Consider the following 26,905-nt stretch of genomic DNA (forward strand, 5'->3'; position numbering starts at 1 on the left):
GGAAATGAAAGGCTGGAGATGCCCAGTGTCTGATCAGTTTACTTTTTTTTGTCTAAATAGGCTTACTCATTATTAACTGATTAAAGATAACACACATATGATATTAAAAACTAAAATCTAATGGTTCTACTGTCATGATTGTCAGTTAATACTCAAGTAGGAAGAAAGTTCATTTAGTTCCCTAGTTTTCTGGAGGGAAAAAAAAATCTACCTCCTGGACCATTTCAGAACTGCATAGCTTTTATTTTACATTATTAACATCAATTGTAGAAGTTGCTTTCCCAAGTCAGACAATTATATCCTCCAAGACAACACTATGCCCAAGTCCGTGCTGATGAAAATTTATTTTCGGTTATAAAAGGTCACGTTTCTTTCTCATGTCCATAACTCATTCCAATGATTGTTTCAATCACATTAAACAGAAAATGTGCTGGGGGCCATCTTGGATTTTTTCTTCCAATGAAGAACTAGCAGACTATGTCTAAGTGTAATTTAACTAAAAACACTACTTCAACTTCAAATTTATTTTAATGATATGTACAGGAGTTAACAAATTACAATTAAAACGGAATCAGTTATGTTAATTTCACATAACTTAAAATCATGCAACACTGCATGGTAAAAACAGCTTCATTCATATACAAAAAAGTATTATTTTGAGACTTGTAATAGTATATTGAAATTTTTGACATAAGCTTTTTGCAAAGAGCATTTTATAAAAATTTAAAGACCTGATTAATCAGTTAATGCATTATTAGGAAAGATAATAAACACATTATTAGTAAAGTGAGATTACAAGCAATTAATTTTAAAATTACACCAGGTACAGGGTTGAATGTAGTCCCATGAAATAAATGTTTGGTTAAGAAAATAGTTTTGAAAAAGATCTCATACTGAAGCTATGTATTACTTTTGTCAAATCAGATTATATAAATCAATAGTCAAGTTTATTCAGTTAAAGAAAATATGCCTATCCTTTCTTATACTCATAAATAAGTACTTATATAGTTTTTATATACAAGTGAAGAAAGTTTCAATGTAAAAAATATACTGCCAATCCACTTATTATGGTTGAAATAGCTCTTTCTATCTACACATTAAATTGCATTGATGAAATCCCAATTTAAATCACATTCAGCCAGCATAAATATTTAAGCTGAGTATTACTGTAAACAATAGAGAAAAAACAAATTTTTTATCTCATCACTTGGGTACACAATCTACTTCTCAGCTTAGCATGCTATAGAAAGGCCCAACATTTAATTTAATCAAATCCAAAACCCACTAAACTTAGAGTAAACAAAGTGAATGTTTTTCAAAGTGCATAATTTCCAACTCTTCCACTTGTAATATTTATCCAATTCCAGTTCATCAGCAAGAAAATAAAATGTACTTGGCTATAAAAATACTAAGGAATGTTATTGAAAAGGAAAGGCTATTTGGTAGAAGTAACTACAAAAATAATTAGTTTAAATCTTTGTAAAGCTTTAATGCAAGAACATCAGTACACTTTCTTTCCATAAACCTTAAAGCATGATCAATACCAAGATTTTAAATTTCCACCTTTCAAGTACTTGAAAAAGGTTGCAACAAAGTGTCTCTTCAAAAATTAAGCAAGAAGAATGATCATGCAGGTGTTAATCTGCTAACATTTGGGGACACTGATATCTGTGTTGGGTCGTCATCTCTGGCTCCACTGGTAGCAAGTACAGGCAAGGAGTCACTCTGAAATGTAGATGTAGGACAACTAGTCATGCCAACATTTTCATCTTCACCGGTGTCTGAATCTGGTGTTGTAACTTCACTGTCCTGAAGTCCCAGGATCTCACAAACTGCTTGTGGCAATTCCTGAATATGCAAAATTAAACACACAACCATCCTTCACTATACAGGAAAAGTAATCCAAAGTAACACTTCTACTTAAGACTACATTGATTCCAGAATCTGAACATTTACTCTAACAGTGTGATTGTTATGTATCTTCTCACACCTTCCTTCTCCACTCCAAATGAAATCCTAACCACTTTTTTCATAAGCGGTTCCGTGATCTTCTATTCTAAATTAGTCACTCTCCACCCCACCCTACCACTCCCACAAACGTAAGTTTTCTTTCTTTCTTTTTTAAGATTTAATTTATTTGACAGAGATAGACACAGTGAGAGACAGAACACAAGCAGGGGGAGTGGGAGAGGGAAAACAGGCTTCCCGCTGAGCAGGGAGCCCGATGCGGGGCTCAATCCCAGGACCCTGGGATCATGACCTGAACTGAAGGCAGACGCTTAACTGTCTGAGCCACCCAGGCACCCCAAACATACGTTTTCTAGTATTTAGCATTTATTTCATTCTACCTGTTATTATAGAATCTTAGGTATTAAATGGGATCTTATTTACACCATCTTTCTCCCTTAATGCACACGGTTCCTTTAAGAAAGAAGTGTCTGACATAAATGTTTGTAGAAGTGAACCAAAATAAGTACTTGGAACCATGAACAAATGACACAAAGACCAAATAGGAACTCTCATAAAATACATTAGAAGAATGATTTGGTTGGAATTCAGATAATACATTAAATTTGCCTTGTTTTTAGAAAGAACTAAGAGCCTGACTGATAGAGTTGTAAAGACACAGACTAAATACTATTCATTTAATTATTTCTGATTAGCATCTGTGTTTGGGGATACCACATTTAACATAAGATCCTAGGCTCTATTCAGACTGGAAAATACATCAATACTTAAATTCTACAGCCTCTTTAGTTGTTGCAGAAATGTTTTCATTATTTTTGCCATTTTGCTGTCCTACGTTTCTTATCTAGTATAATTAATTGACTGTTTTCAATTAAGTGCTATAAAATCCATAATGGTAAACAAAATCCTAGCTAATGCTTGGTGCCTGCCTTCAACTTGCTAAAATTGCTATTTATCTTACTTCTACAAAGAAAAATTCTTTCTTGACCTCAATCCACCCAACTGCATACAAATAAAAAATCTTACAATTATTTAAAACACTGTATACCTTGCATTTTACCATCTGTAGAGAAATTGCTTCTGCCTTGCATAGTACATCTTCCACATCAATTTTCATGGACAATTCATTGATATGCTAAAATGAATCCATAAAATAAAATGATAATTGAAACTAAAAGCACTATTATATTCTACTATATAAACAATTTATTACCAGTTATATTTCACTGCGGATAAAATCCTTAAAAGTATTCACATACTACAAATAAGCAGGAAATTCAATATATCTTTCAGTTTTAAAGAATAACTAATAAGTTTATGGAACATTAAATCCAGCATCTGTCCCAAGTCTATTATCTGAAAGTTATAAGCAAAAGACAATTATTTTTTTTAGAAAACTAAACTACATAAAAGAGCATTTGCTGAATTTCCTTTTCTTCCTAATTAGCCAGGTAAAAATAACTGGCCAGTATGTACTCATTGAACTGTCATTCTCAGAGTCAGTAAGTGTTATTGATATAATTTAAGTTTTACTCAAGGGATTCAATAAAGCTCTAAGGAAATGTTTTGTGTATTGGTACCACCAAACAAAGGAAAGAGCCAAAATATTAAAATCTAAATTAAAGGAATAACTACCTTTAGTATTTCATTAAAGCCATAATGCTTTTCCATTATTTGCTGCTTTTCTGATTCCAGAATAGCACAACAGAGAAGAAGATGGAAATTTTTACATGGCAGTTCAGTCCACATTACCTATAAAAAATAGAACTATTTAGTAAACTGTATCAATTCTAAAATATTTTCCTCACAGAAACAATGCTGAACTCTGAATGACTTCTATGCAAAGCAGAAGTTGTCTAGATGGGGTAGACCACTGTTTTTCTAGTTAGGAAATGAGGAGTGGAGAAGTCTTACCTTTACCTACATAGTAACTAACATCAAGTTTACATTATGCGAATATGATGAATTCCAAATGTGGCCCTTTAGGTAACTACCAAGCAAATCACTGAGCCTAATTTATATGATAAATGATATTAATTAAGAAGCTTACATCCATGAGTTTAAGGTATAAGGTTAGAGGCATTTTCAGTATTTTCCTGACCCTTCAGTTTCTCACTTTTAAATCACCTTCAATCTCTGGAGAAATAAAAAAAAAAAAAAGCTAAATCATGGATATAAAAGAAAAAAAATTCAGTTAATAGTGCATGGGATCAAAACTACCCAGAGATAGCTCTTCATTATATTACATAACACAGAGTATCCCTGATTGTGACAAAAACTGAATCAACTACCCAAAATTTATATCCAAATGTATAAAACATCTGATCAATAGCTGCACTTCTTAAATAAAGATAATGACCTCAAATAATAACGTACATAACAATATCTTATCTGGAAAGTGAAAAAGACCCACATAAATAATACTATTAAAGCACACCTGAAATGTTTTTACTTCTTTCATCAAGAGTAAATCAAATTGAATAATTTTCAGACTAAGTCCAATTTTTAATTACAATGCAATTAAGCTCAAAATTTTCATTAGAAGTTCAATTTATTTGGTAAACAGATTGAGGATTATTCTAGCTATACAGTAATAATATTCTCAGTTCACTCTTTAAAAAAGAAGTTGAGATACTTACTCAACCAAACTGATAAAAACTTTAAACTGTGATTCCATACAGAGAACAAAATGGTGGTTGTCAAAGGGAGAAGGGAGATGGGAATGTGGGCAAAACTGAAGGGGATTAAGAGGTACAAAATCCCAGTTATAAAATAAACAAGTCATGGGCATGTAAAATACAACACAGGGAATGTGGTCAATAGTATTGTCATAACTTTGTATGGTGACAGATGGTAACTACATGGAGAGCATTTCATGATGTATATAAATGCTGAATCACTATGTTGTACATCAAACTAATAATACTATATGTCAACTATACTCCAATTTATAAATAAATAAATACTTTTAAAAAAATACAATGTTGTCAGCAACATATTTACTAGAAAATCAGGATGTGATAATTATTGTTTTTTTGCTTATTAAACCACTAAGATTAAATTTCATAATGACCCCAAAAAATAAATTAATTACATTAAATGAAATAGGATTCCAGCTCAAGAACATATGAGTTTTACTTCTAATTTCAAACAGAAGAAATCATCCCACAGAAAGCAATGATCCTTCAATTAGCACATCACCTTCTCTAATGGTAGCATGGCTGCCAGAAGCGTAGGAACCAATTTCCAGCTGTAAAAGCTTCAAAGGAAACATGGGTTCCACTATGTATGTCTATTTATTATCCAAATGGATTATTCCCCCCATTCCTTCCTTGGGAGAATTTCTGTAACCCCTTTCCTTTATAAAGATAAGGTAGCAATCAGCAATTACACCAACATTCTCTTTTAAAAGAATACTGATCTGTTAACGTAACAATTAACATATTTCAGAAGAAAATAATAATTTTCTGCTTTAATCAAGTTACCCTGGGTCCAAAATGAATAAAAGGATATACATTCATGAATATCCTCTAGAGTTGGGGACAGGGAAATGGGACTTGGGGTGGAGATTAAAGAAGATGTTAGCTACATCTTTAATTCTTTTTCTTGGAAAAGAGAAAAACTAGAAGTAAATATGGCAAAATATTTACCTATGTTAAATATGGATGGTGGGATGTTTGTTTTTTAAATCCACAATTATGTTCCATCTCCTCAACCCCAAGTAATTAGCTAAGGTAATCAGGTCAGAGTCCAAGCTGACTACAAGTGATTAAATGTGGCCTTTCCTACCTTTGGTGTGCCCATTCTGAAAAATAATCATCTCTCACCTCTTCTTGGGAGTAATTTGGCAAAATCTATCAACACACTTAAAAAGTGACTAGTCTTTGATTCAGAGATATCTAGAAATTTATTCTAAGAACATATTCAGAGGTATACATGAAAATTGGAATATTAAGATACTTGCCTTAGTGTTAAATATGACGTTCATTTCAACATTGTTGGTGCAAATAAGCAAAATATCAGATAGAAACTAATTAAATGGTTATATATTCACAAGATGTTTGCTGTATTATTCTTAGTCTTTTTCTCTACCTCAAAGTTCTTTAAAAAAGCAAAACACAAATCAGCTCCCTCCCAATACTTCAGACTACAAAGTGCCATCTCAACTGACTGTGTGTCAAAACTTCCTTGAACTCTATACAAATCTATACCAGAATGTGGAAGAGCCTCACATAAAGTCAAGCCTCCCAAGGAAAGAAAACAATTATGAATCATCTAGAGAAGTGGTTCTAGGAAACCTAGTGGCCCCAAATCTCATGAGGATTGAGATTTATAAAAAATGCTCCAAAGACCAAATATTCAACTCAAGATCATTAAGGAAAGACCATAAAACCATCAGAATTTCATAACATACATGCTTTAGAAATTTCAGTTAGGCTATTATAATCCATTTATACTCTACACAATAAAGTGTTTCTTTCCATAATAAATATTACATTTGTATAATAATTTAAGAACTTACCTCCCATAATCGAAGAATATCTAGAAAACTAAATTCCCTTTTAAATCTAATTAAAAGCCATCTGAAGCAAAAATAAAGGTATCCAGAGTCCTGAGATTCTATACAAAAAGGAAAAAAAAAAAACATATATATGGCTTACTCTTATGCTAATTATCTCAGAATACAGTAACCTATTTCAAACTCAAATTTTTCCATGCAGCTTAAGCTATTAGAAGTCCTAGAAATTTAATTGCCTTCTACTAATTCAAGGAAACAATTCAAATTTGTTTAAAAGAAAACCATAAAAAAAACAACAAATAATTCATTTTATGAATAAACTGTTTTAAGGCATTATACAAAGAAAGTTTGGTCCCACACTTTGATTCCTCAAAGGAACTCAGGCAACAATGATAGGGTATATGTATCTTTAAGACAGTTCTTTACATTTTTTCTCTTTGTATATATTACCCTACAATTTGTTGGGTATATAATTTTTTTTTTAAAGACTTTATTTATTTATTTGACAGAGAGAGAGATAGCAAGAGCAGGAACACAAGCAGGGGGAGTGGGAGAGGGAAAAGCAGGCTTCCCGCTGAGCAGGAAGCCCCGATGTGGGGCTCGATCCCAGGACCCCGGGATCCTGACCTGAGCCGAAGGCAGACGCTCAACGACTGAGCCACCCAGGCGCCCAATCAAATCAATATAATTTGATTCACTAAACTTACCTAAGTAACTGCAAAATCCACTATCCAACAATCGAAGTAAGGTACTTAGTTGAATTAGCTGGGTCTTCATGCCTTGCATTTGTTCTTCAAAATTTTGATGCTTTAAAGGGAAATAAATGTCACCACATAAATAATACTTAATAAATATTTTACATTACAAAATCACTGATAACTAAACCATGAGTTTAAGGACAAATGCTGGACTTATACCACACTGGTTATATTCTTAAAAATCACAACAAATTAAAAAGCTAAAGCAACATTAAAAAGGAGGGAAACAGAATCCTTGGTCTCAAACTAAGGATTATTTTTTTCCTCTATTCATTTCACTTAAAGAAGGATGCAGAGCTATAGACTGATATACTGATTTCTTACATGAAATAAGAAAGTTGGTGAAAGAAACACACATCTGGGCAATAAACTTTTATTAAATCACTTCCATTGTTAAATATTTCTTCAAATTGTCATATAAAATAAATTTTAGCTGTAACATAATCTTATTTTGAAGAACTAATTTTAATTATTTCTTAAATTTGATGACATTAGGGAATCTATGAAGTCAAAACCATTTTCATGACAATTCTAAAATACTATATGCATTTTGCACTTTAAACTCTCCCACAAGGGTAAAGGCTGTATGAGGAGTGCTATTGCAGTAGACTGAATACAGGGGCAGATATGAAAATCCAGCTGTCTTCCATTAAACTAGACATCAAAGAAAATGGAAAATGGAAAACAATCCCTCTTCTCAGTAAATTGTTTCTGTTTTGGAAAAGTTACTTTTCATTAAAATATAGTATTATGTATCAAGTATAAAAGGTTTACTGTTATTTTTTAAATAACTAATAAATGTTTATATACTTCTCAGTATTAATTTTTCATATACATAAACATCAAAAGATATAACCTACATAAACAAATGTTCTCAGAGTCCTCAATAGTATCTAAGAGTGTGAAGGGGTCCTGAGATCACAAAGTATGACAACTGCTATGGTTTATATAATTTTAAATATTCTGCAAAGTTGAGTAGACTCCCTACCAAAACTTTAGTCAAGGGTTGTGAGATGGGTGGGGAGACCAAAATAATTTAAAGTCTCCTTAGATCATTCCAATCCCTTTTATCCATGTGCCCCAACCCCTCTATGGTAACCTACTGTCCTAATGCTTATAAAAAGCCTAAAGACAACATCTCTTCCCTCAAACTTCTATTTAAGTTTTGGAGACAAAGCATCATTCTTGGTAAAAATAAAGTAAAGTAACATTTTTAAAGCTAGTGATTGTCAAATAACTGATTTCTTGGGGTGCCTGGGTGGCTTAGTCAGTTAAGCGTCTGACTCTTGATTTTGGCTCAGGTCATGGTGTCAGGGTCATGGGATCCAGCCCTGCATAGCGGGGCATATGCTTGAGATTTGCTTTCCCTCTCCCTCTGCCCCTCCCCCTGCACACTCTCTCTCTAAAATAAATAAACAAATCTTTTTAAAAAACCTGATTTCTCCTTTATGCCTTAAAGAACTAGTTTACTAGACTGACACAAGCCTTTGGGATAGTGTTTCTTCACATTTACCACATAGACCTGTAAGGGAAAGACAGAATCAACTCTTCGATTAACACCATCATTTTTATTATGACAGCCAAAGGTTAAAGTTGGTTTGGCAGTACCAACATGGCATGATCTGCTATAAAAAGAAGCACTCCCAAAATGACAGCTACTTTGGAAAAGTAGCTACTCTGGGAGAAGGGAAAATGAGATCAACAATGGATATACAAATGGCTTCAACTGTATTTGTAAAATAAATACATGTGTGCATACAAATACATACGTATGTGTGCATGTACACAGATACATGTATATATATATATACATATATGTGTATATGTGTATATATGTATATATATATACACACATATATATGGGGGAGGGAGGTGAGGAGAAGGAAGGGAAGAACTAAATTACATGGCGAAATAAATAGTGGGTATAAGAAAGTTCATTAGATCATTTTGCTAATCGTTCTATAATATTTCTATAATAGACACATAGCCTACGCCTACACCTACATTAGATACGAGTAAATATAAAAAAAGTAAATCTATGGACATTAGATTCAGTCATCACAAAAGAAATAAAAACTTACATGAAATAAAGCTGTGAAACAAAAAGGAGTCAAATAGCAGTGTAGATTTAAGGACACCAAGCCAATAGCAATGCAGTAAAAAATAATCATGCAGATTATTTTGATTGCAAAATACTGCCCTTTTATTCAAATCGAAAAAAAATGTTAGTAGACAATATATTGAGATTTTTTTAGAATAAAGACTAGAAAAATCCCCAGACTGTCCTCAATGGAAAAGGCAAACACAGAACATTTACGATGAAAAAGAAGAAAGAATTTGAAACTTCATACACAAAAATGACAAACAGACCGTAAAGTATATATTACAGATGTTCAGAAAAGTCTTTACATTTGAGACCTAAATACATGCACAAGTATGTATGTACATATGCATGTAGGTGTACATATATGGCATCATAAGCCAATTTTTTGAACATGCCAATACTGGCTCAATTTTATGAAAATTATTATTGTAAAAATCTAAATGCAGCATGTTCATGTTAATTTTTTTGGAATACTTACTATAAGTAAAGGTCTAAACTAAGCACTGGGGAAATATTCATGTGTTTATTCTACAAAAATCTGTTGCACAAAAACCTCATGTTGGCATTAGGAAAATTCTGGAAGCATACCGGAAAACTAGTTAAACAAAGACATGACCTATCAAGGAACATACTAGCTCTAGTGAAAAGAGGATAAACAACAAAAACACAAGAAAGGCAGACAACAGTTTTTATACAATTAGTATCAGTTGTACAGACCTTTATAACAAATGCCTCAGGTTTCTAGAGCACTTGGGAATAATTGGAACTAAGAAGGCAGGTAAAATCAATCAATCAAAAAGGTAAGGAAGACAAACTATGATATTAGCAGATTACTGCAATTAATAATCTTTCCAAATAATCTAAAACATTAATTCATGTTCAGGACTATGTACTCTGAATACTTATTAATAGTAAAAGATATTTTCAAACTTATCAAATCTTATCAAATATGCATTTGGAAAAGAAGTAGGAGAAGTGAGGATGAGTTGGTACCATGGATATGAGAGACTTGAAGAAATAGATAAAAGTGGGAAAAACTAGGAGGGAAAAGAAAAATTGGAAAGCAAGAGGGGAAGAACAGAAGTATGGAAAAAAGAGAAGGGTACTTCTTCGACTCCACATTTATATCCCAGAAAATGAATTAAACCCTGTATTACAGGGAAACGTTGCATATGATTACATATTCAAAATCTTTATCCCCTTGCAATGAATACCCAACATCAAAGTCCAGCATCAAGTGTATTAGTTTTTCTCTCAAACAGTACTGTGACCTATGTATTCAGGTCTTTGGATTTCATATGCCTTTATCTACTCTTAGTCCTCTGTTGTTTTTTTCTTTCTAACAGATTACTTGAGAAGACTATTCTATTTTGTTTCCCTGTTAATACTCTGTGCTATTGTCCCAGAATTCTGTCTCCAAGCTATTATCAATAGATAAAATGTTCTTTGTAATAATATGTATATATAAACATAGTTCAACTCTAATAATCACACGCTCCTGAGAAAATAACAATGAATTACTAAGAAAGTGTCACTGTTACAAATAGTTCAAACAGATTTAGAAGAAAAATCAGTTACTATAATGACAAAATCCAAAATGTTCACAAAAAGTAAGGATATTACTTGGCATGACTAAGCTTTATCTCCAAAGAAGATATGAAAGTTCAACTACTTCATAAGCACTGAATTCATCTATTCCATCAATATTCTATGACTCACAGCTCTTCTGCAGAACACAAGCATTTACTGATATTAAATCCTGATTATTCCTGTGCTACAGGCACTTACTATCTACATTTTGTATTAAAAATGATTCCATATTTTCAAGCCCCTTGAAAAGGCTATTTTAAAAAGAAACAAACAAACATGGAGCAATTTTAAATTCCAGCATAACTGTCTAAATATAAACACCAATATATAATAAGATTATACAACTAAAATTTTCAAAATTAGTTTGATTAAAGGAAGGAGCCCCTGTTCTTACCATTTGGTCCATATAGGAGGCAAAGCACCAAAAGGCATCCACTTCATTTTCCATCACATATAAAAGAGGGGAAAGTAAGTCACTCATTCCCTGAACATACCCTAAGAATAGAAAAAAAAAAAAAAAAATGTCTCTGAAAACCTAAGCTTTATGTATCCTTCTGTGCATATCACCATGGTTTCACTTAAAATTTCATCTTTTGTTTGCTTTCAGAAACTGGTAGATAATGATGTTTACCAAGAAAAGAGAATAAACAAGGAGGAAGTCTAGCAATCAGTAAGAAAAATGAATTGTTTTAGACTGAAATGTCAAGCAGAGAGCTGCTATTATGTGTCTTAGTGTAGATATCATTACCAAGAGAGGATAATATTACTAAAAAATAATATGCAAAATTTTTATGATAAAGAGGAGGGGTAAAGAGAAAAACCCAGAGGAACATCAAAGGTAAGAGTATATACTCAAAGGACATTTGAGAAGGAGTAGTCAGAAGTAAGGAGGGGGGGGAAATCAAGGGAGAAAATTGTTATAAAAGTCAAGGGGAAAAAAAATTTCAGGACCCAAGCAGCCAACAGCACCTAACTGCCATGAACAAGCCAAATAAAGTAAGAATGAAAAAGGGTCCAACTGCTTTAGCCTGCGGCTATAATTTCTCAGTCATGACAATTATAGCCTATGATTAAAAAGAAAAACTGGAAAGTTAAAGAATCAGGCCCCTCACTTAAACAAAAAGTCTTGGTTTTGCTTTCCACCTGAATATGTCAAGCTTCTTATTTTTTAGTTCTACCTTTTGAAACTCTCAATTTTCTTAACTGTTCAACAATTGATTATTTCAGATTTAAGACAAACATTCTTGAACCAAAAAAGGGGCAAAAGTTCAAACTATGCCTTCTTGCATACATATTATCATTCAACTTTGGTAACTTTTATACATGTGTTAAAGTTACATAGAGGTTTTGTTTTTTTTTCCCAAGGTAGCTTGAAGTCATGGAAAATACAGTCTTTCATGTGTAAGTCCAAAGCTTACATTCTTATTCACAAAAATCAATGTGCACTGAAGCCATTAAGAGTATATATTTTAAAAGGGAAGAGGATATTTCTGCTAGAAATGATACACAATTCCACATCTCTCTTCCTATTTTGGAATAAAGCTTTAAACTTTAACAAATGACCTCAGGAAGCATGTAGGCCAGAGTCTCTTGAGAAACCTCAGATTAGAGGTATAACACAGAGACAATTCAGATCACCTCAGGATCTCCCTACAAATAAAAGTTCATCTCTATCTGTTCTGAGCCTCTGCCCCATCATCTACTGCTGTGTTCCTATCAACCTATGTCTACATGACACCCTGTGGAAAAGTATGGCTTTACTCATATTAACACGGAAGAACACGTGGGTTGCCATGGTGGGCTTCCAATTATTACAGTACCAGGAATAACATTTGGAGACAAGTGCCAGAAAAAAATGGCATATGACATGATATCTAAATGTAATATTTCTACAAATTTATCACAGACGTTTTTTAAAACCATGCACACTTGTGATGATTAATTTGTCAACTTGAGTAGGCCTCAGGATGCTCAAAGCCTGATTAAGCATTCTTTCTGTGAGTGCCCTGAAGGTGTTTCTAGAAGAGATTAGCATTTGAATTGAACTGATGAAAGTAGATGGCCCTCCCCAATGTGGTGGGCACCACCCAGTCCATGGAGGGCTTGAACAGAATAAAAAGATGGAGGAAGGTTGAATGATGTGCTCTCTGCCTGGCTTTCTGAACCGGGACATTGATCTTCTTCTGCCTTTAGAGCTCATGATTCTCATGCCTCCAGATCTGAACTGGCGTCTACACCACTGGCTCTCCTGCTCTCAGGCTTTCCTGGGTCTCCAACTTGGAGACAACAGATTGTGAGACTTCTCATTCTCAGTCTCCATAATCGTGTGAGCCAACACCTTAAAAGAATCTTTTTCTTTCTCTGTGTATCCATGTTAAAATATATAAAATATATATATATATAAACAGAAATAAAAATATATAACCATACATAACCTTAATGGTTCTGTTCCCCTGGAGAACGCTAATAAAAAAACACTTTTTAAAAAAAGAATAGGGGCGCCTGGGTGGCTCAGTCAGTTAAGTGTCTGCCTTCCGCTCAGGTCATGATCCCAGGGTCCTAGGATGGAGCCCTACATTGGGGTCCCTGCTCAGCAGGGAGTTGGCTTCTCCCTTGCCCTCTGTGATCTGTCTCACTCTCTCTCTCAAATATATAAATAAAATCCTTAAAAAAAGAATAAATAGGTTGGAAAGAAGACTAAATTGTTATCAGCACTTTTCTACATGACACTGACACAGTGAAAGCAATGACAAATATAAAGCATGAAAGAAATTTGATCTGAATTCAACAAAGTGCAAAAGATTACTACTTTACTGGGTCTGACTGCATATAGTCTATAACAAAAGTATTTCATAGTGTGCTATTCAAAAGATTTACAAAGCACCTTTCGTCTGGAAAAAAAGTGCTTTATTATAAAGTTATAATGAATAAAAATTTCTAAGAAACTAATTTAATCATTTAAGTCCTCAGCTTTCACTTAGGATCACTACCACATTTCTTATACAAGTCTTAGCTGAAGTAAGTAGTCAAATTAATCTTCATACTCTAGTTGCTTTTTAATCTTATTTTATACATGATGTTCTTTGGGGTATGTCATGAGTTGTGGGGGTGGAATTAATGTACAAATTCCTTTTAATTAAAGAAAGATTAAAGCTGTTTAAATTAGCATTCAGTGACACTAAGATCCTGCAGCAGTGCTGACTGATGCACATCTTAATCAGCACTACTACAATTTCTCAAGTAGTTCCCTAAAATTATTTTCATAGCAAATTTCTTTCAGGGGGGAGGTATGAGAAATGAACTCCTTATCATCCTAGTGTACACGTTCTTCCATTGAAAAGAAAAATTTCACCTACATCTAGGTCAATTTCCAGGTTAACTGAAGCTTAACCCTTAGAGTATCAAATAAAAAATAGTAATCTTAGGAGTTGGAAATCAATTTTTTTTTAATTAGACATTCTGCCTTCTTACATAATTTTCAGAATGATTTAATGTTTTATTGGTTATTTAGGATCATTATTATGTACATACACCACTTAAAAAGATTACCTCCCATAGAAACATCCTAAGTGTAAAGTCTTTTCACTAACTAAAAATTATTCTTCCTGGAGTTCTTCTTTCTGCTTTTGGTAATTTCTGTCTCCTTCCTCCCTATTAATGAGATTGTATTAAATGTAAATATACCTATACCTCATCTATATGGGCTATGAGGCCAAACAACTCAATATGATATAGAATTACCTACAGGAGTAAATTTACAGGCCAGGTTACTTTGCCATGGTAAAAGACAAGAAATTTGGTGCACTGCTTTAGGAAAAATACCTTGGCTCCTCACAAGGCCAGAGTTCAGGAACCTTGGCTATGTTTCAGATAACTTAAGTATTTGACTAGAAAGAATGAGGGATTAATACGGACAAATGAAGATAGCAATTTATCCAGTTAGCTGGTCTGGGACTATGCCCTGAAAAAAATGAGCATTTAGGAACTCCAAAAAATATGCATGAATTCCTATCTCAAAATTATCACCTGAGAGTACAAGACAATGCCTCTTGTTCCCTAAGACAATGGTCCTAGTCCCTGTAGTAAAATGGCAATGGGTCAGCGTGGCGGATGTGTAGAGGTAAAAATGCCAGCCTAAAATAAAGACCTGGGTCTCTACCCCAGTCCAATATTTACTACTTGTGCAACCTTGAGTCACTCTCTAAAACAATAAAACCTTACTCATAAAATTGGGATTATTTCCCCACTTCTTCAAAAGGCTGCTATTAGTAATGAGTCAAAATCAAGTATGACAGTGCTTTAACCTGTTTTCTTTTTTTTTTTTTAAGATTTTATTTATTTATTTGACAGAGAAAGAGACAGCGAGAGAGGGAACACAAGCAGGGGGAGTGGGAGAGGGAGAAGCAGGCTTCCCGCGGGGCAGGGAGCCCGATGCGGGGCTCAATCCCAGGACCCTGGGATCATGACCTGAGCCGAAGGCAGACGCTTAACAACTGAGCCACCCAGGCACCCCTAACCTATTTTCAATGATCCAATCTGAGGTGTGATAGATAGGACTGGCTAAATTTTACATTTTAAAGATAGATGTGTGGTTTTCAATTTACTGTCACCAAAGAGGCTGATGCCTCAAGATCCACAAAAGAGTTTATATCTTCCCCCTAACATATAAAAGAGAAATTCACAAAGATACAAACGGTGAGGAAAATGTACCATTAATTCAAGGTTCAATTAGGTTTAATATGCTAAATATCCCGTTACCTTCTCCAAAAGCTGTCTCAAGCTTTATTAAAATAATCTGGAAAAGATCTCTTTCCATTATTCTCTACTTGGGAATCACTCACGTGGTAGATAACTCAGAAACTTTTCCATTCCTTACACTTCCTTAAAGGCTGATGCATAGAGAATTTCCTTTAAAGAAACAGCTCAAGTTCCCTTATCCCTTAAAATATTAATTCCTTATATTTTCTACCCCTTAAATCTTCCCCATGCAATCCACTACTGCCCCTACCAGCCCGTCTTCCTATCCCATTTTGGTAGGAAGCACACTTACCAAGAAAAGAGAGTAAAATTCTACATGGCCTAGATAATATTTATCTGCATGGCTTGTCCAAGATATCACCACATCAATATCTTCCTTCACAAGGGAGGAAAGCATTTAAAACAAAGTTTCCCAAACTTTCTCAGTTCAGACTCCATAATGTCTTAGTAATTTTTTCTAAGGCACCCCTAGGCTCAAAGAAATAAACTAACAGTTCCATTTATTAAGTACTTAGATACAAACAATTTAACAACAATTTATGTTCTATGAACTTAGCACATGTTGGGCACTACACTACTTCTCAAACCTTGGAATCCAACTGGATGCCACCAGCCTCATTTCCTGTCCTTCATCTATTTTCACACAGTACTTGCTTATCACGACAAAGCCAAAAGCCCTGCTTTGCAAAACTATAAATTCATCAGGAGGAATTTGGAGATCTAATGTTGAAACTCTGAACTACTTCAGCGAGGACTCAGAGCAGTATCCTTACAGATGTCACTATCTTTCTCAAAAATTTAAAATATCCCACATTGCCCCACAAGTATGCTGTGGCAACCCAGTGCTCTTCAGTGCACAATCTGGGAATCACAGCCTTCCAAGTTTCCTGTCCAACAGAAAAATACCTATAGAAACTAGCCCATAGAGCTGCTACATATGCCTAACAGGTTAATAAATTTAAATTCTAAAATAAATATATATAAATCTTATAAAATTAGGATATTAGAATAGAACTTACCTAAGTCAAAATCATACATACAATAGGTCATCAAAATGTCATGAAGCAAGATCAACCCTGGATTATCTTGGCCTTCATAAAACTTGTTTGTTCGATCTGTTCTATTAACATCTTTTTCTGAGGAGGAAAATCATCATATATTGGAAAACTTTTCAAAAAAATTCATCAAGTTCCATTTCAGATATGCAATAAAGTCAGATTTTAGAATATTTTTCAAAAATCAGTCCACTTCTTCATGGGTATATTTTCAAATATTTTTCAATTCTTATCTAAACATAGGAATTTTTCAATAGTAGAAAACACTTTTAATTAATTAAAAGCAATGCCAATAATTCACATTAGTTAGCAATAAAAATGCTAGTCATGAATGCATGTGATAGGCAGTAATACTTGAAAATGTAGTAAAAAAAAGCTACTACGCAATCAAGTGTAATCAATGAGATTTGTTTCAATCTCATTTGCTTCATTCATTATCAACTTCTTTGTCATGTCCACAATCATATTCAGGACAAATTACTTCCTTATTCTCATACATAAATTATTCAGTTCACATATCAGCATAAATAATTTAATTTTGAAAAAATGAAAACCCACACTGTGCTAGAAATGATTTCATGATATTAAAAACAAGTTTGGAAACATCACCATGAGTGTATCCCAAGTTGTACTGACAATTCAATTCACAAATACTAATACCTATTAAATGCAGCAATTTATTGTGGAAGGCTTTACAACTAAAAAGGTATTCCCCAAACGAATCCCTCAGTAAATGAGGAAGAAATAATTTAAAGAAACTCAAAACTGTTTAATCAACTCTATAATCAGTTGTTTAAAAAAGTTATAACTGACCTCTCCCTCCACTTCACCCCATTAAAATGAATAAATTGAAAACATTCTCAATACAGGTACTCCCGCTTTTCAAAAGTTTGCATTACACCACTTTATCTTTACAAAAGACCTATATTAGAACCTGTTTTCATTAACCAAAAGAAATCCAAAGATTTTCACTTTTACAAAAAAAAGACAAAAAGTGAAAAGAGCATTCAGGGTTTGTTTTGCACTGAATGGTTACAGAGGCAGCACTAGTCCTGGGCAGCTAAAGGTGCCCCACCACGCTCCTTCCTCAGGACCTACACTCAACATCTCAGCATCAAGCCACCACAGCTTTGAACTGTGTCTGTGGGCATCTGTGCTGTATTTTGATTGATTTTGTGTATCTGTTAGCAAAAAGCCTAAAAGAGGTTATTTTTTGGGTCTGGGAATGCTTAAAAATCTTCCATATAACAGTAATTATTTCTTTGCTTAACGCCATTCAGACTTATGAAAGGTCTCATAGGAATATCTACTTTCAGATAGCAGGGTAAGCCTGTACTTGTGAACAGATGGGGAGGTATTTTACAACAGAGGAGAATCTAACAATAGAAAATGACATGAGTTTAGATTCTGTAAGGGCATTTAAAAGAAAATATGAGGACAATATTACAGCTTTCTATTAAAATACACTATATTGGAGGAGCAAGATAGCAGAGGAGTAGGAGACCTAGATTTTGTCTGGTCCCAGGAATTCAGCTAGATATGGATCAAACCATTCTGAACACCTACAAACTCAACAGGAGCTCAAAGAAAAGAATAGCAACTCTTTGAACAGAAAAGCGACCACTTTCTGGAAGGTAGGACGTGCGGAGAAGTGAATCCGAGGTGATGATACTCGGGAAGATAGATGGCAGCGAAGGGGGCCTCCGTCAGCCGCTACCGGCAAGTGACAGAGCAGCAGAGCACAAAATCGGACCTTGCAGAAGTCTGCTCCACTGAAGGATGTCGCTCCAGTGGCTAAGTGGAGGGTGGAACCCTCGCTGGGACAGTGTGATCTCAGGACCCTCAGGGTCACAGAAAGACTGGGGGTGCCTGAGTGCAGCAGAGCTCCCAGGTATCAGAGGGGGGAAGGCCGCTGCAGAGATGGAGCCGAGGAGCGGGCTCTCAGCTGGGGGTTGCCATAAACCGTGATCTGCAGCACAGTCAGGCCACTGCTCTTCCAGCAGGGATCAAACAAGCAGCAGATCCAGGGAGACTCCCCTTCCTCCCCCTGGGAGGAGTGGCGCGGGAGTGCACCCCAGGACTCTGCTGAGTTTGGAGACTCCACACGGGGTCAGGGGCCAGAGATAGAAACGCTTGGTCACAGGCCAGGTGAGCACGGAGTGCGGCTGAAGACCGGGGAGACGGAAGTGATTGACTGCTTTCCTCTGGGGGCTCAATGAGCAGTGAGGCCCGAGTTCTCGGTTGGGGGAGTAGGGGGTGGAGATTGGGAGGCCGCCATTTTCACTCTCGTCCTCCAAAGCTGTACAGAAAGCTTGCAGGGAACAAAAGCTACCAAGAGCAAACCGGATTAGATTACTTAGCCGGACCGGCAAGCGTGGGGCAATTCCACCCCCGGCAAAGACATTTGGGAATCATCGCAACAGGCCCCTCCCCCAGAAGATCAGCAAGAATAGCCAGCCAAGACCAAGTTTACCGATCGATGAGAACGGCAGAACTCCAGCACTAGGGGAATACAGCACATAGAACTCATGGCTTTTTTCCCCCTGATTCTTTAGTCTTTCAAAGTTAATTTTTTAAATTTACTTTTTTTCTTCTTTTTTCTTTTGAGTTTTTCTTTTTCCCTTTTTCAACCAATATCTTATCAATCCCTTTAAAAATCTTTTTTATTTTTCATTTTTAGAGTCATATTCTATCCCTTCATAGTAGTTAACCTTATTTTTGGTATATATATAAGTTGTTCTCTCTTTAAAATTTTGGGATGCAGTTTCTTCTAACAGACCAAAATATACCCTTAATCTCTAGTGTATGGCTTTGTTCTAGTCTCCTGCTTGATCACATTCTCCCCCTTTTTCTTCCTCTTCTTTCTTTTTTTCAACCAACTTCTTATCAATTCTTTTTATAAAATCTTTTATAATTTTCATCTTTATAGTCATATTCCTTCCCTTCATTGTATCAACCCTTATTTTTGTACATATATTAAGTTTTTCTTTAAAATTTTGGGAGGCACTTTCTTCTAACAGACCAAAATACACCCAAAATCTAGTGTGTGGCACTGATCTATGCACCAGCCTGATCATATTTGATCATATTCTTTTTTTTTAAATATTTTTTCTTTTTTCTTTCTTTTCCCCCAGTTTCAGGTCTCTTCTGAGTTGTTTAGTGTATATTTTCATGTCTCTTCTGAGTTGTTTAGTGTAAATTTACCCCATTAGCATTTTGTTCTCTCATTCATCTATTGTCCTCTGGACAAAATGACAAGACAGAAAAAAAATCACCTCAAAAAACAGAACAAGAGGCAGTACCAACTACCAGGGACCTAATCAATACGGACATTGTTAGTAAGATGTTGGAACTAGAGTTCATAAGGACGATTTCAAAGATACTAGCTGGGCTTGAAAAAAGCATGGAAGATATCAGAGAAACCCTCTCTAGAGAAATAAAAGAACTAAAATCTAACCAAGTCGAAATCAAAAAGGCTCTTAATGAGGTGCAATCAAAAATGGAGGCTCTAACTGCTCAGATAAATGAAGCAGAAGAGAGACTTAGTGATATAGAAGACCAAATGATGGAAAATATAGAAGCTGAGAAAAACAGATAAACAACTACTGGATCATGAGGGCAGAATTCGAGAGATAAGTGATACCAAAAGATGAAACAATATTAGAATAACTGGGATCCCAGAAGAAGAAAGAGAGAGAGGGGCAGAAGGTATACTGGAGCAAATTATAGCAGAGAACTTCCTAATGTGGGGAAGGAAACAGGCATCAAAATCCAGGAGGCACAGAGAACCCCTCTCAAAATCAATAAAAATAGGTCAACACCCCAACATCTAACAGTAAAACTTATGAGTCTCAGAGAAAAAGAGAAAATCCTGAAAGCAGCTCGGGACAAGATCTGTAACCTACAATGGTAGAAACATTAGATTGGTAACAGACCTATTCACAGAGACCTGGCAGGCCAGAAAGGACTGGCATGATATATTCAGAGCACTACATGAGAAAAATATGCAGCCAAGAATACTATATCCAGCTAGGCTGTCATTGAAAATAGAAGGAGAGATAAAAAGCTTCCAGGACAAACAAAAACTAAAGGAATTTGCAAACACAAAACCAGCCCCACCAGAAATACTGAAAGGGGTCCTCTAAGCAAAGAGAGAGCCTAAAAGTAACATACACCAGAAAGGAACAGAGACAGTACACAGTAAGAGTCACCTTACAGGCAATACAATGGCACTAAATTCATATCTTTCAATAGTTACCCTGAATGTAAATGGGCTAAATGCCCCAATCAAAAGACATAGGCTATCAGATTGGATTAAAAAACAAGACCCACTGATATGCTGTCTGCAAGAGACTCATTTTAGACCCAGAGATACCTCCAGATTGAAAGTGAGGGGGTGGAAAACCATTTACCATGCTAACGGACACCAAAAGAAAGCTGGGGTGGCAATCCTTTTATCAGACAAATTAGATTTTAAACCAAAGACTATAATAAGAGATGAGGAAGGACACTATATCATACGTAAAGGGTCTATCCAACAAGAAGATCTAACAATTGTAAATATCTATGCCCCTAACCCCTGGGAGCAGCCAATTATATCAGGCAATTAATAACAAAAGCAAAGAAACACATCAACAATACAATTAATAGTGGGGGACTTTAACACCCCCCCTCACTGAAATGGACAGATCATCTAACCAAAAGATCAACAAGGAAATAAAGACTTTCAATGACACACTGGAACAAATGGACTTCACAGATATATTCAGAACATTCCATCCCAAAGCAACAGAATACACATTCTTCTCTAGTGCCCATGGAACATTCTCCAGAATAGATCACATCCTAGTCACAAATCAGGTCTCAACCGGTACCAAAAGATTGGGATCATTCCCTGCATACTTTCAGACCACAATGCTTTGAAACTAGAACTCAATCACAAGAGGAAAGTTGGAAAGAACTCAAATACAGGGAGGCTAAAGAGCATCCTACTAGGGGCGCCCGGGTGGCTCAGTTGGTTAAGAGACTGCCTTCGGCTCAGGTCATGATCCTGGAATCCCAGGATCGAGTCCCACATCAGGCTCTCTGCTCAGCGGGGAGTTCTGCTTCTCCCTCTGACCCTCTTCCCTCTCGTGCTCTCTGTCTCTCATTCTCTCTCTCTCAAATAAATAAATAAAATCTTAAAAAAAAAAGAGCATCCTACTAAAGAATGAATGGGTCAACCAGCAAATTAAAGAAGAATTTAAAAAATTCATGAAAACCAATGAAAATGAAAACACAAATGTTCAAAATATTTGGGATGCAGCAAAGGCAGTCCTGAGAGGAAAGTATATAGCAACACAAGCCTTTCTCAAGAAACAAGAAAGGTCTCAAATACACAACCTAACCCTACATCTAAAGGAGCTGGAGAAAGAACAGCAACTAAAGCCCAAACCCAGCAGGAGAAGAGAAATAATAAAGGTCAGAGCAAAAATCAATGAAATAGAAACCAAAAGAACAGCAGAACAGATCAACAAAACTAGGAGCTGGTTCTTTGAAAGAATTAACAAGATTGATAAACCCCTGGCCAGACTTATCAAAAAGAAAAGAGAAATGACACAAATCAACAAAATCATGAATGAAAGAGGAGAGATCACAACCAACACCAAAGAAATACAAACAATTATCAGAACATATTATGAGCAACGATATGCCAGCAAATTAGATAACCGGGAAGAAATGGATGCATTCCTAGAGATGTATCAACTACCAAAATTGAACCAGGAAGAAACAGAAAACCTGAACAGACCTATAACCACTAAGGAAATTGAAGCAGTCATCAAAAATCTCCCAACAAACAAAAGCCCAGGGCCAGATGGCTTCCCAAGGGGAATTCTACCAAACATTTAAAGAAGAATTAATACCTAGTCTCCTGAAACTGTTCCAAAAAATAGAAATGGATGGAAAACTTCCAAACTCATTTTATAAGGCCAGCATTACCTTGATCCCAAAACCAAAGACCCCATCAAAAAGGAGAATTACAGACCAATATCCTTGATGAACATGGATGCAAAAATTCTCACCAAAATACTAGCCAATAGGATCCAACAGTACATTAAAAGGATTATTCACCATGACCCAGTGTGATTTATCCCTGGGCTGCAAGGTTGGTTCAACATCTGCAAATCAATCAATGTGATCCAATACATTAAAAGAAAGAACAAGAATCATATGATCCTCTCAAAAGAAGCAGAAAAAGCATGACAAAGTACAGCATCCTTTCTTCATCAAAACTCTTCAGAGTATAGGGATAGAGGGTACATACCTCAATATCATAAAGGCCATCTATGAAAAACCCACAGCAAATATCATTCTCAATGGGGAAAAACTGAGAGCCTTCCCCCTAAGGTCAGCAATGAGGCAGGGATGTCCACTATCACCACTGCTATTCAACATAGTATTAGAAGTCCTAGCCACAGCAATCAGACAACAAAAAGAAATTAAAGGCATCCAATTGGTAAAGAAGTCAAACTCACTCTTTGCAGATGGTATGATACTTTATGTGGAAAACCCAAAAGATTCCACCCCAAAACTGCTAGAACTCATATGGGAATTCAGTAAAGTGGCAGGATATAAAATCAATGCACAGAAATCAGTGGCATTCCTATACACCAACAACAAGAAAGAAGAAAGACAAATTAAGGAGTCGATCCCATTTACAATTGTACCCAAAACCATAAGATACCTAGGAATAAATCTAACCAAAGAGGCAAAGAATCTGTACTCAGAAAACTCTAAAATACTCATGAAAGAAACTGAGGAAGACACAAAGAAATGGAAAAACATTCCATGCTCATGGACTGGAAGAACAAATATGAAGATGTCAATGCTACCCAGAACAATCTACACATTTAATGCAATCCCTACCAAAATACCATCAACTTCTTTCAAAGAAATGGAACAAATAATCCTAAAATTTGTATGGAACAAGAAAAGACCCTGAATAGCCAGAGGAATGTTGAAAAAGAAGAGCAAAGCTGGTAGCATCAAAATTCCAGACTTCCAGCTCTATTACAAAGCTGTCATCATCAAGACAGTATGGTACTGGCACAAAAACAGACAAAGAGATCAATGGAAGGGAATACAGAGCCCAGAAATAGACCCTCAACTTTATGGTCAACTAATCTTCAACAAAGCAGGAAAGAATATCCAATGGAAAAAAGTCTCTTTAACAAATGTTGTTGGGAAAATTGAACAGCCACATGCAGAAGAATGAAACTGGACCATTTCCTGACACCACACACAAAAACAGACTCCATATGGTTGAAAGACCTAAATGTGAGACAGGAGTCCATCAAAATCCTAGGGGAGAATACAGGCAGCAACCTCTTCCACCTCAGCCGCAGCAACTTCTTCCTAGAAACATCGCCAAAGGCAAGGGAAGCAAGGGCAAAAATGAACTACTGGGACTTCATCAAGATAAAAAGCTTTTGCACGGCAAAAGAAACAGTCAACAAAACCAAAAGACAACCAACAGAATGGGAGAAGATATTTGCAAATGACATATCAGATAAAGGGCTAGTATCCAAAATCTATAAAGAACTTATCAAACTCAACACCCAAAGAACAAATGATCCAATCAAGAAATGGGCAGAAGACATGAACAGACATTTTTCCAAAGAGGACATCCAAATGGTCGACACATGAAAAAGTGCTCAACATCACTCGGCCTCAGGGAAATCCAAATCAAAACCTCAATGAGATACCACCTCACACCAGTCAGAATGGCTAAAATTAACAAGGCAGGAAATGACAGATGTCGGCGGGGATGCGGAGAAAGGGGAACCCTCCTACACTGTTGGTGGGAATGCAAGCTGGTGCAGCCACTCTGGAAAACAGTATGGAGGTTCCTCAAAAAGTTGAAAATAGAGCTACCCTATGACTCAGCAATTGCACTACTGGGTATTTACCCCAAAGATACAAATGTAGGGACCCGAAGGGGCATGTGCACCCCGATGTTTATAGCAGCAATGTCCACAATAGCCAAACTATGGAAAGAGCCCAGATGTCCATCGACAGATGAATGGATAAAGAAGATGTGGTATATATATACAATGGAATATTATGTAGCCATCAAAAGGAATGAAATGTTGCCATTTGCAATGACGTAGATAGAACTGGAGAGTACTATGCTGAGTGAAATAAGTCAATCAGAGAAAGACATGTATCATATGATCTCACTGATATGAAGAATTCTTAATCTCAGGAAACAAACTGAGGGTTGCTGGAGTGGTGGGAGGTGGGAGGGATGGGGTGGCTGGGTGATAGACACTGGGGAGGGTATGTGCTATGGTGAGTGCTGTGAATTGTGTAAGACTGTTGAATGACAGACCTGTACCTCTGAAACAAATAATACATTATATGTTAAAAGAAAAAAAAGAAGATAACAGGAAGGGAAGAATGAAGGTGGGGAATCGGAGGGGGAGACGAACCATGAGAGACCATGGACTCCGAGAAACAAACTGAGGGTTCTAGAGGGGAGGGGTGTGGGGAGATGGGTTAGCCTGGTGATGGGTATTAAAGAGGGCACGTATTGAATCGAACACTGGGTGTTATACGCAAACAGTGAATCATGGAACACTACATCAAAAACTAATGATGTAATGTATGGTGATTAACATGATAAAATAAAATAAAATAAATAATAAAATAAAAATAAATAAAATACACTATATTAGGTTTAATAAAAGCAAGTATATATCTATAAAATTGTGGATATGTTTTTCAAAGAAATAAAAACTTTATTAAAAAAACTATAATAAATGTAAAATTTAAAAAACAGCATTTAAAAACATCAAAACATCAAAACCTGGGTGGCTCAGGTAATTAATCATCTGCCTTCAGCTCAGGTCATGATTTTAGGGTCCTAGGATAGAGCCCTGCGTTGGGCTCCCTGCTCAGTGGGGAGTCTGCTTCTCCCTCTCCCTCTGCCCCTTCCCCCCTTGCTCGTGCTCTCTCTCAAATAAGATCTTTAAAACATAAAAACAAAAAAAATAAAAAACATGAGACTGTTTCATTCTCAAATCAGTCTTGATAGGCGGGTACATAAGTTTATTTTTTTAATTAACTCAAGCACAATTTACATAGTCATAGTGAAATATAGAATATCTGCCTTAACAGGGGATTTAAACATGGTAAAAATTATTTTTACCTCATGAACTATCTGCTTTTCTTTCCTCTTGTATATTTAGAAGTGATGCCAGGCAGAAAACAAAAAGGAATCAAAAATGATATATAAAAATATTTTATAAGGAAAGTACTTCTAGAAACTATTTCTAGAAAGAAAATTAGTACTTAAGTTTAGAAAACAAAAAGCCCTCATTAAATCCAACTCTCCATCTAACTTGATATAGCTAAAGATGGAAGAAAACACAACCATGCCAACAGACCCCATTTTATTTACGCCATCACTAACCTCAAGTGGGCCCCTAATGTCTGGCAATCATGCTTTATTTTGTTCATCCATTCCTTTTCCCCATTCATATAACTATTTTATATCTTTTCCTTTGTCCTCAAGCCTCCAACATGTTATCTCCTCCCAACTCTAGCTCTCAGATGAGGACCTTGCTTCCTATTTCTGAGAAAACGGAAGTTATCCAAAGAGAACTTCCACAGGATCTTGCTATTTTAACCACATAACCGCACTGGTATTCACACAGTCTCCTTCTGTCCTATCACTCTAAAGGAGCTTCCATGATGGTGGTTAAGTCTAACCCCTCCTCTAGCGCATGAAATCCACCAAGGATACTGCCCTACTTAATTCTTGTCTCCCTCTCTAGTTTCATGAGTTTTTCTTCCTACTCGATCCATTCTCACCTAGCTTTCAACCATACTGTTGTTTCTCTCATCCTCATAAAAATCTTACTTAACCTCTTTCCCATCTAACAGCAGCCCATTTTGTCTCCATCTGTTTAGAGTAAAACTTCAGAAAAGAGCTGTATATATTGTCTCCAAGTCCTCTCCTCCTGCTTCCCTCCTGAACTCACTCCAATCAGTTGTCACTTCCACCACTCTACCAAAACGCCTCTCTAATCAAAATCTCCAGTGATCTCCTTATTACCTTGTGCAATGGTGAATCCAAGACCTCGGCTCACCTGACATCCTAGTCACTCCT

General features: G+C 35.7%; 1 protein-coding gene across 3 annotated transcripts in view; it reads right to left on the reverse strand.

The window, feature by feature from the left end:
• Positions 1-222: 222 nt before the first annotated feature.
• Positions 223-26,905, reverse strand: part of TBC1D15 (TBC1 domain family member 15) — an 81,097-nt gene continuing 54,414 nt past the window's right edge. For all 3 annotated transcript variants that reach the window (XM_073900658.1, XM_073900657.1, XM_025883021.2), the window contains 7 exons: positions 16,717-16,833; positions 11,334-11,434; positions 7,195-7,294; positions 6,491-6,588; positions 3,604-3,720; positions 3,017-3,103; positions 223-1,848 (listed from right to left, as the gene is read on the reverse strand). In XM_073900658.1, coding sequence (XP_073756759.1) covers positions 1,627-1,848; positions 3,017-3,103; positions 3,604-3,720; positions 6,491-6,588; positions 7,195-7,294; positions 11,334-11,434; positions 16,717-16,833 — 842 coding nt within the window. In that variant the 3' untranslated portion in view covers positions 223-1,626. The remainder of the gene's footprint in view (positions 1,849-3,016; positions 3,104-3,603; positions 3,721-6,490; positions 6,589-7,194; positions 7,295-11,333; positions 11,435-16,716; positions 16,834-26,905) is intronic.

The sequence above is a fragment of the Callorhinus ursinus genome, unplaced genomic scaffold (assembly GCF_003265705.2).
Source record: "Callorhinus ursinus isolate GAN/ISIS: 27379988/994484 unplaced genomic scaffold, GSC_fseal_2.0 scaffold14, whole genome shotgun sequence".
NCBI lineage: Eukaryota > Metazoa > Chordata > Mammalia > Carnivora > Otariidae > Callorhinus > Callorhinus ursinus.